The sequence below is a fragment of the Pristiophorus japonicus genome, chromosome 2 (genome assembly GCF_044704955.1).
Source record: "Pristiophorus japonicus isolate sPriJap1 chromosome 2, sPriJap1.hap1, whole genome shotgun sequence".
Classification (NCBI taxonomy): Eukaryota; Metazoa; Chordata; class Chondrichthyes; family Pristiophoridae; genus Pristiophorus; species Pristiophorus japonicus.
In genome coordinates, this window is record NC_091978.1 from 68,277,028 (window position 1) to 68,292,951 (window position 15,924).

Consider the following 15,924-nt stretch of genomic DNA (forward strand, 5'->3'; position numbering starts at 1 on the left):
ACACTTTCATAGCAGGTACAGGATTATGGTATGGCCATTCTAGTTACAATGCTCACTTCAATTTTCAGAATGTACAGCAATGTGAATAAGGACCTGGCTTTATAGCACAGATGAGGAGGCTAAGGCCAGGACAAGCAAAACACATATTTACTCACTCGGGTGCTTCCCCAAAGCCTTCTAATAATGCCCCCTCTGCTGAAAACATATTGCCATATTGCCGAGCAGCGTTCTGTACATGGCATTCCTAAAAATGAATAACACTGTTTTTAACTCTACAGCATTAGAAACAGACATTTGTCATACTTCTGTTATAGTTATAGGGCTGGAACCTCCACTTTTGTGCTTATTGTCCAAAAATGGGCATTATTTCCGGCATAGGTGGTAAAAAAGGGTTTTCAGATCGCTGGCTTCTCGCCCATTCTCAAAACATCTCGTTTACATTTCTGAAAATGGGCGTTACCGCGAGCGATATCAAATGGGCGGTAGTGTTAAATTTTTTTGACCTTCTGCTGTAAAATGTGGCAGTCCTTAGCAACAGCATGGCAACACTCGATTCCCGCGATTCTGGAGGTCAAGGGTCACCATGACATGTGCAGAAGAGGAGACAGAGAGAGAGGGAGCTCTGAGGGCCTGAAGGCGTGGCTGGGTGTGGTGTGGCTGCTTTGGGAGGAAGGAGGGAGACTTTATTTACAACAAGTAGGCAAACAAAAAGTAGCTGTTACCAGTCACATATTTGACCGAATTTGCCCTATAATGGAGAGAGGAGGAGGCATCACAGCATGTTGTGGAGACTGACGCTGGAGAGAGCAGTGAGGTGAGAGAGGAGCAGATTGGAGTCCGCACAAGAGCCAGGAGGTTCTCAGATGAGGCAAATGCCTCCCTCCTGCAGGAGATCGAGTTACGCTGGGGTGACTTGACACAGGGAGAGTGTGGGAAGCCCATCCCAAAAGCCTACCAGAGGATATGGATGAGATAGCAGAGGTGGTCTCATCGGCGACCAACGAGGTGCGTGAGGGCAATCAATGCCGCAAATGATGGAACGACCTTGTGGGATCTGTAAGAGTAAGTATTACATTGATTTACATGTACTTATGTATTTATATAATTTAATTTGTAACAGTCATGAGTGACTATCAGCAGATGTGAGGTCTTTCACTTTTACTGGGAATGTTGTAGTCAAAGCCTGCGGTCACGGTGCACGTCTTTAGGTAAAGAATGATAATTATCATAATAATCATGATTACATCTGTCGGTTATGTGTTGTATCAGTCTCTGTGACAGTACCTAGCAATGATATCACGCAATGATCTCATGCCATGTCGTCCTGTCACCTTTTACAGAAGAAGCTATCGATGATGTCCATGCAGAGGCGAACGGGTGGAGGACCATCAGTCCCCAGCGACATCACAGAGATGGAGGAGCGAGTGTTAGCACTCCTGGGGAAGCACCCCCGGATGCACCTGCAGACCCTGAAGTGATGCCACATAAGTAAAGCTTACAACATTGCGTGATGTAAAATCAATAGTTGCCAATTCATATCCGAACAATCATATATGATAGATGATTTCTAAAAGTGTCATGGAAATAATGCTGGCCTAATGAAAATCATTGCAATGCACAATATGTTGATGGTGGTGAAATGTGATGTCTACATTGAGAGTGGTGGTGCTTTTGTCGTGCATATGCCGTGTGCAGCGCTGGACTCACCTTGTCATCCTAGTACCCCCTTTTCCTCTAACAACCTCATTTGCGTCTTGCAGCTCAGCCAGCAGCGCTGCCACAAGCAAGGCCACAGAGGCTAGAAGGTGGGGGCGCAGGACTGGAGTCGACAGATAATCCTACTACATCTGATGCTGAGGAGTTCTGATTATCGCCCGTCAATCTATGGGTCTGTTCTTGACGGATGAGAGCGCGGACTTCAAAGAACCTGCATCGCCACGCTCGAGAACCCATTCAATCCCAAGGCCATCTATTGGTTCTCCGGTCATTCCCGCCTCCACTCTGGAGATGCCGGCCACAAGCACCTCTCCACAGGGCACCCCATTTGTCCCCAGGAGGCCTCGTGGACGCGGCAGGTCTGTTTCACGAGCGCGACATGACAGTGGAGAGATGGTACAGCTGTCCAGGAGGACTGTAGACATTGGTGATCAGCTCATCGATGCATTGGGGGGCATATCCCGACACCTGGCCACCATGACCGAGTACATTCCGCACATGGCGGAGTCCTGGATGCGATAGCCAGGAACACTGCTGCCACAGCCCTCACAGTGGTCCCAGAGCACAGCACTCCACCACTAGGTTCCACACCACCACTGCGAACGAGCGCAAGGACCAAGATCCTGCTTCTGCATCAGAGAATGTTGCCCCCTTGGCACCCCCCGCTCCCATACCTGTGCAACCAACGCATCTGACTTCACTCCCCCTCAATGAGGCACAACCTGAGGAGCTCCTTGACCAGGCGCCATGGAGCGAGAAGGAGAAGGGGTACCGGTGGGGAGACGGAAGAGAGGATGGAAGGAAAGTGAGGTGCATGTGCGCAGGTGATGGCTGTGTTATATCTCCATCTGGGTGTATGCAATTTGTTGCAATACTGGGGCTGGGGACCACGCTCCTGCTTTGCCTTTGTGTTCTGTGTTGCTGTACATGTTGAACATGTGATTTATGTCAATGGTGGAAAAAGCGTGGTGTGGGTGGGGGTTGGGTGTTATTGGCTGTGATACTTATGATTTCAGACCAATATTGGTATTAAACTTTTGTTATTGAACATTAGCTTGTTGCGCATTGTCAGATAACTGGGCCGTTACACACTGGTGATTCCTTACCATGAAAGGGTTAAATACAACTTATCAATCAACGTAAACTTTAACTGGCACCAAGGTTATGAGCACCATTGATGTCTGAGCTGCACACACACAGCAGTGTGTCAGCGTTGTCACTCACATCAGTGCTCTTCCAGTCAAATTTTTCCGATATCAGCTCCTCACGTAAGAGTGGGATTTAACAAATGCCAGCCACACCGCTGGCGTTCATTCCAGTTAGTTCCATTTTTTGTGGGCGGTTTTTTGAGCAAGCGATATTGTGGGCGATATGTGTGTGAGGTGGTGAAATTGAAGATGGGCGATCTTCATGGCCACTAGTTTGGGTAAATATGCTCTTTTTGACAAAAAACAGTTGCGGGGCATTAATATTGAATCTCAGCGTTAATTCTGTGCGGAAAGTAATGCTGGGTGAGATTATGGGCGTTGAATTCGCCCATTCTGCTGAAGCCGCCCAAAAAAAGTGCACGGACGGTGATATTTTTTCTCGGTGTTAAGCCCATTAGGAAAATAACGCTCAGCGAGGTCTCCTAAATAAGCCCATCAGTTTCCATTTTGTGCCAGAATGGTCAATATCTGGGCGTTATACGTCATTTCAGCAGTAAAATGGGTGTTAAGTGGGCGTTAAACATGCAAAAAAAGTAGAGGTTCCAGCCCATAGTCACCATCTCTATCGGCAATATTTTGTCAATTGAAAATAAAGCAACATCGTCATATAAAAGTATTTACATAGAAGATACAGCAGAGGAAAAGGCCATTTGGCCCAACCAGTCCATGTTGCTGTTTACCCTCCATGTGAGAAAATAGTTCTAATCACATTTAGCCTCCCTGTTATCATATCCTTTCAACCCATTTTCTTTCATCCACCTATCCAATCTAATCATGAATGTTGACATAAGATTCTGTCTTAACCACTAACCCTGAAAATGAATTCCACAGCCTCACAACTCTGTCTGAAGAAGTTTCTCCTGCACTCAATTCTAAATCTCTTACATTTCAGCTGTAGCCTCAATATCCTTCCTATATTGTGAAATCAATACTGTAACTCTAACTGAGGTCTTACGAAGGTTTTATATAGGCTTATCATTATCTCTTGGCTTTTATATTCTGTAACTCTTGAAATCAATCGAGAATATCATTGTAAAATCCACGTCTGATCCAAATCTGCCCGGTGGGTTGGGTTAATATTGGGGCTTCTGCATGTGTGTACCTGTGACTGGGGCGGTATATGTTGTATGTTGGGTTGAAGGGTGGAGCAAGCACATTGCCTGCCTGCCCAATGGTCACTGTCTGAAGCCTGACCAATTTTGAATTTGGTGTAGCTTGATCAGCAGAAGGGGCGGTAAATCCACTGCAGTTACGTTATAGGGGGAGGCCATCTCAAGGGAGGGCAGTGAAGGCTTATTGATTTTTGAGCAGCATTAGTGCTTCTCCTGACCCGACAAAAATCATTTACAAACATGCTTTTCAACATGCTTTTTTGGAGCGTCGAGCAGTGCTCCCTTTAAGGCCTGCTGGTCAGCCTGCTCAACGGCAAGTGCGAATGAGCAGAACATGCACTCATTGGGACTTTAAAATTGCATCAGGGTCCTATTGACATCGTTCCCTGATTTTCATGGGCCAGCAAGACTCTTGTCTGTTTCCGGCGGTTCCCAGGGCTGCCCAATGCAAGGCCCCAAACAAGATGGTGGTGATCCAGACGTTAATAGCAATGGAGCAGCAAGTACTGCACTGCTATGTCATTGCACTACCATCTCAGTCCCACCCACTGGAGGGGAATGGAAATCAGCCATGTGTTTGTGTGAAAGAAGGGAATCTGCGTGAGAGAATGTTGGAGATAAAATGAGAGAAAAAAACGTCTGCATGCTTGAGGCTTCAGACACAAAAACATTGCATAAATTGTAGTCAATATTTTTCTAGTTTGACAATAGAGTTTATATTTAGTCATTTTTAAATGCATGCAAAAAAAAACTTTTTGTTGAAGCACATTTGCATGATACATACATTTCAAGGAGTTGCCTCCTTCTGTCAGTCTGTATGTTTTACCTGTACTGCCAATACATAGTTCCGTTGTATAATCTCACTGTTTGTTTTTGTTCCATATGAAATGGCATTGTGAATTTTTAAGACACAGCTGTGTCCGGGATCAAACAGAGGTACAAGGCCATATATAACTTTAGTCCGAAATGCTTTTCGGTGCAATCCTTCACCAAAATGTAATTCTTCTGTTGCGATACTGCCACACATCTTGACATCAAAATTACACTCATTTATGAGCTCCTTTCCAACTATGGGTTGGAACAGCACAATTTCCTCTCCTTAAAAAAAAGTGAGAAAATAAAGTTATTGTAATCTGAGGCATTGACTATGACACTGTAAAGTGTTTGTCTAACATGAGGTAAGTTTATATAAGTTTCCAGCAAAGATAAACCATTTCTATGTGTAATGTATGCACCTGTGAGTATGCTCAAAGGTTTATAGAGCTGTTGCATTGTGAGTGGCTCAATAAAACCCCAGTCAGTTGGGTCCAGGTCATCCACGGTGAGGTCTGCAGTTGTAAACTTAGTGGATGAACTGGTAATGTGTAGTGTGATTGTTAAACCTTTGTTAATAAACCAACTAGTTCTTAATAGAAATGCATTGCTATGAATTCTTAAGCAAAGAACCCATGAAGCAAATATATTACACGATGTAACAGAATAAACCATACATGTGTCTTTGAGGATTTTGCTCTTATTGTACTGCAAGTCTGGGGAATGCAATGATACCCACAGGCATCTCATTGTCTTCTCAAGTTTAATGTTAAACAGGAGGGACTTGCCAATCTTCTTCTGTACTAAACTCTGCATTTTTTCTCATCATGGTGAGAATGTAAGGCTTTGCATGGCAGCTGCTGGAAGGTCAGGTATGGGAACACATGCTCATATATCAAAGATTTGGTGCCTGCTATGAATTTGATGCAAATAGGCAAGTAAAGCTACAGCACCTGGCAGTCGGCCGCCGAAAAAAAACATGGAGTCGCCAGCAGCGCCACCTTCCCTTTAAGGGCGGCCGCGCCGCCAAGCCACAGAAAGGGTACCGACCGCAAAAGCTGTCAGGGACACTGACCGGCAGCGACGCTGCTCCCACGGGGCAATTTTCAAAAGAGGCAATTTCCAATGGCGCAAATTCGGCAAGGGGTTACCGCCAGTCGGTAAGGGGTTGGGGTTACCACCAGTCGGTAAAGGGTTGGCATGTGGATACTGCAACAGGAAAACAGACGGAGCGGTCCCCTACACCGCTCCAAAACTGAGGAAAGGCAATTTATAAAATGGCGGCCCCTCCGCGGAGACTCCGCGGCCAGTCCGCACCAACCCACGGCCGTCGCTTTCAGATGGCCACGGGCCTTATAGAAAGGCCCCAGGAAATAATTTCCCATCAATGGGCTTTAAATGTGATGTAATGAATCCAGCCCTTGCTGCACCATGATGATATTTACATTTTCCACACCAGCTATCTTGATGGCTTGTCTGAGAGAGATTGTCTATTTAGTGTTAATTAGTTCAAAATTATGGGCAGTTTGAGTTGCAAACTGATGTCTGATCTCTAGGAACATAAAGTCTGGAGTGAGAAAAAGCTATTAGGCCTATTTAAATTGCTCCATCCATATATGACTATTCCATACCCTACCATTTGGTAATCTCCTGCTTTAAGAAACTCAGATTTTCTTTTCCTATTTCTCCTGAGAGAAAATAAAGTGTTTCACTGACTTCTCTATATAAGAATACAAGAATATAAAAAACAGCAGCAGCAGTAGGCTATACGACCCCTCGTGCCTGCTCTGCCATTCAATAAGATCATGGCTGATCAGCAACTTCGCCTCCACTGTTCCGCCCGATCTTCATATCCTTTGATCACCCTAGACTCCAAAAATGTATCTATCTCAGCCTTGAATATATTCAGAGACTCAACATCCACAGCCCTCTGGGGCAGAGAATTTCAAAGATTCACAACCCTCTGAGTGAAGAAATTTCTCCTTATCTCTGTCTTAAATGGCCTACTGCTTATCCTGAGACTGTGCCCCCTAGTACTAGACACTCCAGCCTGGGGAAACAACCTCTCAGCATCTACCTTGTCAATCCCCTTCAGAATCTTGTATGTTTCAATGAGATCACCAGTCGTTCTTCTGAACTCCATAGAGTATAGGCCCATTCTACACAATCTCTCATCATAATTCAGCCCTCTCATCCCAGGAATCAATCTAGTGAACCTTCATTGCACCGCCTCCAAGGCAAATATATTCTTCCTTAGTTAAGGAGACCAAAACTGTGCACAGTACACCAGGTGTGGTCTCATCAAGGCCCTGTACAATTGTAGCAAGACTTCCTTACTCTTATACTCCAACCCCCTTGCAATAAAGGACAACATGCCATTTGCCTTCCTTATTGCTTGCTATACCTGCATGTTAGCTTTCTGTTTTTCTTGCACAAGGACACCCAAATCTCTCTGAACACCAACATTTAAAAGTTTCTCACATTTAAAAAATATTCTGTTTTTCTATTCTTCCTACCAAAGTGAATAACCTCATATTTCCCTACATTATACTCCATCTGCCCACTTACTTAGTCTATCTATATCCCTTTGCAGACGCTTTGTGTTCTCCTCACAGCTTACTGTCCCATCTAGCTTTGTATCGTCAGCAAACTTGGATACATTACACTCGGTCTCTTCATCAAGTCATTAATAGATTGTAAATAGCTGAGGCCCCTGCACTGATCCTTGCGGCACCCCACTAATTATAGCCTATCAACCTGAAAAAGACCCATTTATCCTTAATCTCTGTTTTATGTCCATTAACCAATCCTCTATCCATGCTAATATATTATCCACAACCCCATGAGCCCTTACCTTGCATAGCAACCTTTATGTGGCATCTCATCAAATGCCTGTTGGAAATGCAAATATACTGCATCCACTGGTTGCCCTTTATCTACCCTGCTAGTTACATCCTCAAAAAAACTCTAATAAATTTGTCAAATGCGATTTCCCTTTCATAAAACCATGTTGACTCTGCCTAACCATGTTATGATTTTCTAAGTGCCCTGATACCACTTCCTTAACAATGGATTCCAGCATTTTCCTAATGACTGATGTCAGGCTAACTGGCCTGCATTCCCTGTTTTCTCTCTCCCTCCTTTCTTGAATAGTGGTGTTACATTGCTTCCAATCCTCTGGGACCGTTCTAGAATCTAGGGAATTTTGAAAGATCAAAACCAATGCATCCACTATCTCTGCAACCATCTCTTTTAGAACCCAAAGATGTAGCCCGTCAGGTCCAGGGAATTTGTCAGCTTTTAGTCCCATTAGTTTCTCTAGTACTTTTTCTTTACTTCTATTAATTACATTAAGTTCCACACACTCATTAGACCCTTGGTTCACCACCTTTAACGTTTCTGCCATTTTCTTATTCCCCATAATAATTTCTCCTGCCTCAGCCTCTAAGGGACCAATGTTTACTTTTGCTACTGTTTTCCTTTTTACATACTTGTATAACTCTATATCTATCATTACACCTGCTCATTATACCAATTCAGCTCCTTTGTAAATGTGTCCATTCACCCTGAATCAATTGTGTTCTTTGTGTGTCTGTTGCTTTTCCAGCTGAAACTTGCAACTGCCAAAGAGAGAACCATCGGTCTGGGTTGGATTCAAACTCTGGCTGCATGAGTGAAAGAATGCTATGCTAATCCAATGTTTCACCCGGTACCTCAGATGGACTCACTTCACTCCCTCTTTGTCCCAATTTAAGATTAGGTTTCACTTCATTATTTTTATTAAGTGTGGTAAAAATGCAAAGAATTTTGAATATGACATTAGACTCACACACTGCAACAAAATCCATTTGCCATGACAGAATAATAAACAGTGCAAGTCAATAACACACAATTTCATGAACATTAATGCTGCAATTTATTGTTCTTGATATCCCAAGAACTGATCAAAATGACAGTTTTGTAGCAGTGGCAGCTACAGATTCAAATCATCCAGGGGTACTTGAACTGTACCTTTATGGGGGACTCTCGCCGCATGTGCAACTGGGCATTGTTGAATGTCCCTGTTTTATTTTGGATGCTGCAAACTAGCGGTGGTCCAACATTTCTGTATAATTATAAAGTGTGTTCAAGTTGTGAGAGCCATGTTGTGAAATATTGGTATTAGCAGGACACCACTGTTTCCAACCATACTGTAGTACAACAATGTATATTTATATAGTACATTAACATAGTGAAACATCCCAAGGCACTTCATAGGAGCATTATCAAACAAAATTTGACACCAAGCCACATATTAGGACAGATGAAATAGGTTTTTAGGAGCATCTTAGAAGAGGTAGAGAGGTATAATGAGGGAATTCCAGAGCTTGGGGCATGGGCAGCTGAAGGCACAGCCGTCAATGGTAGTAATGACATTAAAGTAATGAAGGTAAAAATTCCTTACCAAAGTAACAAAAGGGCTGGAAGTTACTAGATTTGATGAAGGGCATGAGAGATATCTTGGGATATGATATTTCTTAGAATTGGGATAGACTGAGTTGTCCACAATGGTCTTTTCCATTCCAGTACATTCCAAGACGTGCATGAGTGCCACGCAATAGCATGACATTCCTTTGGCATCTGTTTTAATGGAGACTTAAATCCACTTAAAATGAATAGATGCATTAAGCATTTGTACCCTAATATACCCTACATCGTAATTTGTAAGCTGTAATCCTTTTAATATTAGATGCTTTTATTCTAGGATCTTTTTAATGAAAATTCTCAATCAGGGATATTTTAGCAATTTGTGCAATGATTGCACAGTCTCAGTTTATGCTTGTTTTATAGTGCAGAATTTAAGAGTTTAATTAGGCAAAACCTCTTCCCCTCGCTTTCATCCTCCCCCACTGAGAGGTAATCCCAGTCTCTCAATTTTCTGGTTCATCAGTTTAGCACTTGCTTCTCTCAATCAAGCAGCTGTTGCCTTTTAAATTCCAGCTCAAACTGATGAGTTGAAGGCCCTTGCCTCGATCGCTCTCTCTCGCTCACTCTCTCTCTCTTTCTCTCTCTCGCTCACTCTCTCTCTCTGTGCCAACAGTATGTCAAAAGAGTAAAGGCAGTCCCAAACTAGTTCTTACTGGATGTGGGTCAACAAGCACAAAACTGGCCACAATTTAGCACGAACTTATACTACATTACAGATATATAGCAAGAGAGGCTTAAAATAATTCATTATATGTAACATCCTGAGAGATGTGATTAGACACTATGGCCTTGATTTTAACTGCCCCCGCCTGGCAGAAACCGGACAGAGGGCCGGAGGCAGTTAAAATGAGGGCAGCGACATTAACCCCTCTGATCCCGTCGCCTTCCTGCGGTGTCCCGATGTTAACCTGCAGAAAGGCAGCAGAGACCTCTTTAAATATGCAGGTCACGAGACACAACGACATTCTCACGGGCTGCTGCGGCCTTCTGCTGTTGAGTTGTTGCTCCCACCTGCCGGCAAGGCAGTGGATCGGGCAGGTCGCTGAGAAAAATTATGGTAATGTGACCCTGCCGTAATGATTGCTTGGTCCTCCATGTCTCTGGACTCCCCCATTAAAATCAGGGCATTTTTAATGCACGTTCTTTCTTTCTAAATTGACAATCTCACTCAGTGAAGCTATAAGGCTGGTGCAGGAAATGAAAGACATCTCACTGGCATAGCAAGTAGAGGTTGGAATTAAGATAAAATAATAGGATTGCAGAGAGTTTTACTGTTCATTTGGGCCATACCATACCTCCATGCACATTGTGTGATGTTGCTATAAGGTGTCCCAAGATGGAACAATATAATTTTGTTCACCACTGACGTACCTCACTTTAATGAGCAGAAAAATCCACCAAAAAGTAAATTTTTTTAAAAAGATGTCAGATTGGTACTTTTACTATTCGCAATCTGCCAAGTCAAAATATATGTGTGTGTAAATGTGTATTAAAGTGATTTCATACTGTTTTCCTTTAAAAAAAATTAAAAGCACAGAAGCACTCCATGGAAGTCAACCAGTTTGATGTGGGTGGATTGTAGCAAATACTACTATCCACTCCATTCATTTGCAGTCAGACTATGTATCACGGACATCACATTACATAATAGCATCTCACCTGCCACTGACCCAGGAATAGCATGACGTCCTTCAGGATTAACTGACTCAATGATGCTCTGCCCTAGTTATTTAAAAGAAATGGTTTAAAATCAATGAACTCAGGTGAGATGAAAGTATGCAATTATCTATTTTTCAAACCACATACCACGACTCTTTTAAACTCTCTTGCCGAAAATTCTGTGTAATGTTAAAACAGCGCTTTGAATAGTAATAGTTTATATTAAACAAACAAATATTCTAATATTTAAAGTTTATGTGTCACTTTCAGCTTATTTAAGACAGATAATAAATGGTATTAAATTATATTCATTTGTAATATCGAATACAACTGAAGAGTTTACATAAACCATGCACAATGTTATTTATAGACTTAAAAAGGGCAGTACCTTCAACAACTTGATAACTAAGAAGCTCATTCAGAACTGGAGAAGTAAAGACAAATTGATTATCATTCCATGTGCATCTCTTCCATAATTTCATTGTGAAACAATAATCAGATATTTGCCATTTTTTCTGATACCTTCAGTGGTGAAGTCAAACTCACAGGACACACTTCCATACATATTCTTCAAGGAGCACTGATATAACCCTCGATCTTTCCTAGTAGTTTGAACTATTGCCAAGGAGACTGGGCTGTCATCTCCTGCGCTACAATTTGAAAACAGTTGGTATGGTAAAGTTTGGTAACTATAATCGTGATGGTAGGAATGGTTTATAACAGCATGGAATGGAATGGAATTTTCTTTTAATTGTAAAAAAAATTCTGATTACTATCAGATTTTGTATTTTTTCTTATTTTCTCAAATTTGTAGTTTTAGGTTTTTGAACAAATATAAAGGTTAGAAACGCTGTGGAAAGCAACAAATGATTCTAATTACTCTTTACAAAGTGATATACGAGAGGATGCAGTGTTCTCTTTTATAGTTTAAAGATCAAAGAATGAAGATAGTTAAAGCTCTACATTTAAAAAAAGGTACATTTGTATAAGTTAAATTTTAAAATACTTTACACCAAAAAAAACTATGCATTCTCATAACATACATGAATTGTAAATGTTGTTGACAGTAGTTGAATTTAATCTCATTTAATAGCCGTTAATGAGTTTTAGTTGTATGACTAAGATATGAAACATGTGCTCTCCAAATAGCAAAATAATTTAAATGCGAATGAGAAGAAAGGACATTAAAATATAAAAGCATTAAGGGCTGGAAATTGCCCTCCGCCAGGTTGGGGCAGATAATTCGAATTATTCCCGCCCAGATGGAGTCAGAGTGAAGAGCCAGAAAATTTGGCTCTTTAACTCTGACACTGCCTCCCAGCGCAATGGGACCCTATTGGAGGCAGGATCGACGCGGTGATGACATCAGCGTGATGCGGCATGCTTCAGCGCGCTGATGTGTCACAACGTCCCTTCCCCTTTCTTAAAGGGGAGGGACACTGCGAGGCCTACGTGGAGCCCGCTGGGCCATCAGGGAGGGTTTCCGCCGGGTCAGTGACCTGGCACCCAAGAGGGGGTGCCGCGCTGCCTCTTGGCAGCCTGGCCAAAATGGTGGCCCGGCCGAACCAGCGGCCAACAATGAAAAGAAAATGGTGGCAGCCCAACTACTGGCAGCTTCCCGCAGCGCAAAGCTGTCAGGGGCGCTGACTGGTGGTGGCTGCGCTCCCATGGGAGCAATTTCCCCTGCGGGGCGGAAAAGTGGTCGCCACCAGGCGGCAAGGGGTTGGCACGCCGGGCGGGGCAGAAATACGTGGCACAGCAGAAACCCGCTCCTGCCAACCCTGGCCCGGGGGCAATTACGAATGGGGTGGCACTGCTTCCTGCCCTGGCTGGAAAGGCCTTATCGTCCCATTACCGCCTCTTAGAGAGGTAATGGGCCTTAAAGGGGGAAATTTCCCCCTCTCCCCCCCAAATGTTTGGTATGGTAACATAATGGTTGTGTTACTTGACTAATAATCTTAAGGCTTGAACTAATATTCCAGACAATGTGAGTTCAAATCCCATCTTTGGCAGTTGAGAATTTGAATTCAGTTTTTAAAAAACTGGAAATAGAAAAGCTCGTAAAAGTGACCATGATACCGTCAGATTGTTGTAAAAACTCAGCTCATTCATTAATGTCCCTTAGGGAAGGAAACCAACCTAGCCTATTATGTGACTTCAGTTCCACACCAATGTGGTTGACTCTTAGCTGCCCTCTGAAGTGGCCTAGCAAGTGAAGAAGACCCACCACATCTTCTCATGGACAATTAAAGGTGGCCAATAAATGCTCCCCTTGCCAGTGGCACCCACAACCCATAAACACATTTTAAAAAGGTTGCACTTTTGAACTTAGTAACTGATTTATACAATATTCAACATCTGGAAATCCTTCACCAAAGCTTAGGCCAAATATTTTGAGTTGTTACATCATTATCATAGGCAGTCCCTCGAAATCGAGGAAGACTTGCTTCCACTCTAAAAGTGAGTTCTCAGGTGGTTGTACAATTCAATGTGAAAATTACAGTCTCTGTCACAGGTGGGACAGACAGTGGTTGAAGGAAAGAGTGGGTGGGGGGTCTGATTTTCTGCACGCTCCTTCCGCTGCCTGCCCTTGGTTTTTGCATACTCTCGGCGACGAGACTCAAGGTACTCAACGCCCTCCTGGATGCTTCTCCTCCATTTTGGGTGGTCTTGGGCCAGGAATTCCCAAGTACCAGTGGGGTTGTTACACTTTATCAAGGAGGCTTTGAGAGTGTCCTTTGAAGCATTTTCTCTGCCCACCTGGGGCTCGCTTGCCGTGTAGGAGTTCCGAGTAGAGCATTTGCTTAGGGAATCTCGTGTCGGGCATGCGGATGATGTGGCCTGCCCAACAGAGCTGGTTGAGTGTGGTCAGTGCATTGATGCAGGGGATGTAACTGTATAATATGGCGCCTGGGACAGCAGCTCCCGAGGGAGCTGTGCTGACCATCGTCACCCGTGGCCATCACAGACCATCCGAGGCCCTCTCTCCCCCAATCTCCCCTCCCCCACCATCTACACCAGGAGCCTGTGAAGCCTACCAGCCGGATCCCCGGGTCAGGATGTCAGAAAGAAGCTACGTTAGCTCACGGACTTCTCAGGTTTGAACTCGGCATCCCTTTGGCTGGCCCAGCGTCGCTTCGGCCCACCTGGAACCGGCGACTCGGCGTCCCATTGGCTCGCTTGGAACTCATGGCACATGGTGCGGGTAATGGCAAGGTGTTGCAAAGGATGATTAAAAAAAGGCCCTGAAATCGGTGGCCCAGAAAGGGTGGAAAGCAAGATTTGTGCCAAGGTGAGCAGCAGTTTGGAGTAGAAACTGGTTCTGCTCTATTTGCACGAGCTCTTCAAACCGTGAATAATGAATGGAGTCCCCCCCTTATATCAAGGTGGCATGTCCAGGGAAGTTCCCAGGGTTTCCTGGCAATTCTATCCATTACACCCACAGTAGGCCTCAGCAGAACATATGTCAGATTAGTGGCAATCTGCAGGGACCAGAACAAAGATAGATTGATTTTGCTTATCTGCGGTCATACACCGCTTTGAATACTGTTGAGGGGATGACTCATCAGGGGAGAGCAACAGCAGCCAAGTTCACAGCACCGTGGCTGGCTCTGCTGCACAGGAGGGCAAGAAAAAGAGCGGGAGAGCGATATTGATAGGGGATTCAATTGTAAGGGGAATAGATAGGTGTTTCTGCGGGCGCAACCGAGACTCCAGGATGGTATGTTGCCTCCCTGGTGCAAGGGTCAAGGATGTCTTGGAGCAGGTGCAGGACATTCTGAAAAGGGAGAGTGAACAGCCAGTTGTTGTAGTACATATAGGTACCAACGATATAGGTAAAAAAAACGGGATGAGGTCCGACGAGATGAATTTAGGGAGCTAGAAGTTAAATTAAAAAGTAGGACCTCAAAAGTAGTAATCTCAGGATTGCTACCAGTGCCACGTGCTAGTCAGAGTAGGAATCGCAGGATAGCTCAGATGAATATGTGGCTTGAGCAGTGGTGCAGAAGGGAGGGATTCAAATTCCTGGGGCATTGGAACTGGTTTTGGGGGAGGTGGGACCAGTACAAACCGGACGGTCTGGCCCTGGGCAGGACTGGAACCAATGTCCTAGGGGGAGTGTTTGTTAGTGCTGTTGGGGAGGAGTTAAACTAATATGGCAGGGGGATGGGAACCTATGCAGGGAGACAGAGGGAAATAAAATGGAGTCAGAAGCAAAAGATAGAAATGAGAATAGTAAAAGTGGAGGGCAGAGAAACCCAAGGCAAAAAACAAAAAGGGCCACATTACACCAAAATTCTAAAGCGGCAAAGTGTGTTAGAAAGACAAGCCTGAAGGCTCTGTGTCTCAATGCGAGGAGTATTCGGAATAAGGTGGACGAATTAACTGCGCAGATAGCAGTTAACGGGTATGATGTCATTGGCATCACGGAGACATGGCTCCAGGGTGACCAAGGCTGGGAACTCAACATCCAGGGGTATTCAGCATTTAGGAAGGATAGACAGAAAAGAAAAGAAGGGGGGGGTGGCGTTGCTGGTTAGAGAGGAAATTAATGCAATAGTAAGGAGGGACATTAGCCTGGATGATGTGGAATCGGTATGGGTGGAGCTGTGGAATTCCAAAGGGCAGAAAACGCTAGTGGGAGTTGTGTACAGACCATCAAACAGTAGTAGAGAGGTTGGGGACAGCATCAAACAAGAAATAAGGGATGTGTGCAATAAAGGTACAGCAGTTATCATGGGCAACTTTAATCTACATATTGATCGGGCGAACCAAACTGGGAGCAATGTGGTGGAGGAGGATTTCCTGGAGTGCATTAGGGATGGTTTTCTAAACCAATATGTTGAGGAACCAAGTAGAGAGCTGGCCATCCTAGACTGGGTGATTTGTAATCAGAAGGAACTAATTAGCAATCTTGTTGTGCGAGGCCCCTTGGGGAAGAGTGACCA

The 15,924-nt window shown here is 44.0% G+C and overlaps 1 protein-coding gene across 1 annotated transcript in view; it reads right to left on the reverse strand.

Moving 5' to 3' along the window:
• The window catches only part of alpk2 (alpha-kinase 2), a 97,569-nt gene that overhangs the window by 14,161 nt on the left and 67,484 nt on the right, over window positions 1-15,924 (reverse strand). The window contains exons 7-11 of the mRNA XM_070867815.1: window positions 11,498-11,625; window positions 11,364-11,399; window positions 10,976-11,038; window positions 4,863-5,134; window positions 156-244 (exon numbers count right to left, since the gene is read on the reverse strand). Of these exons, the coding sequence (XP_070723916.1) occupies window positions 156-244; window positions 4,863-5,134; window positions 10,976-11,038; window positions 11,364-11,399; window positions 11,498-11,625 (588 nt within the window). The remainder of the gene's footprint in view (window positions 1-155; window positions 245-4,862; window positions 5,135-10,975; window positions 11,039-11,363; window positions 11,400-11,497; window positions 11,626-15,924) is intronic.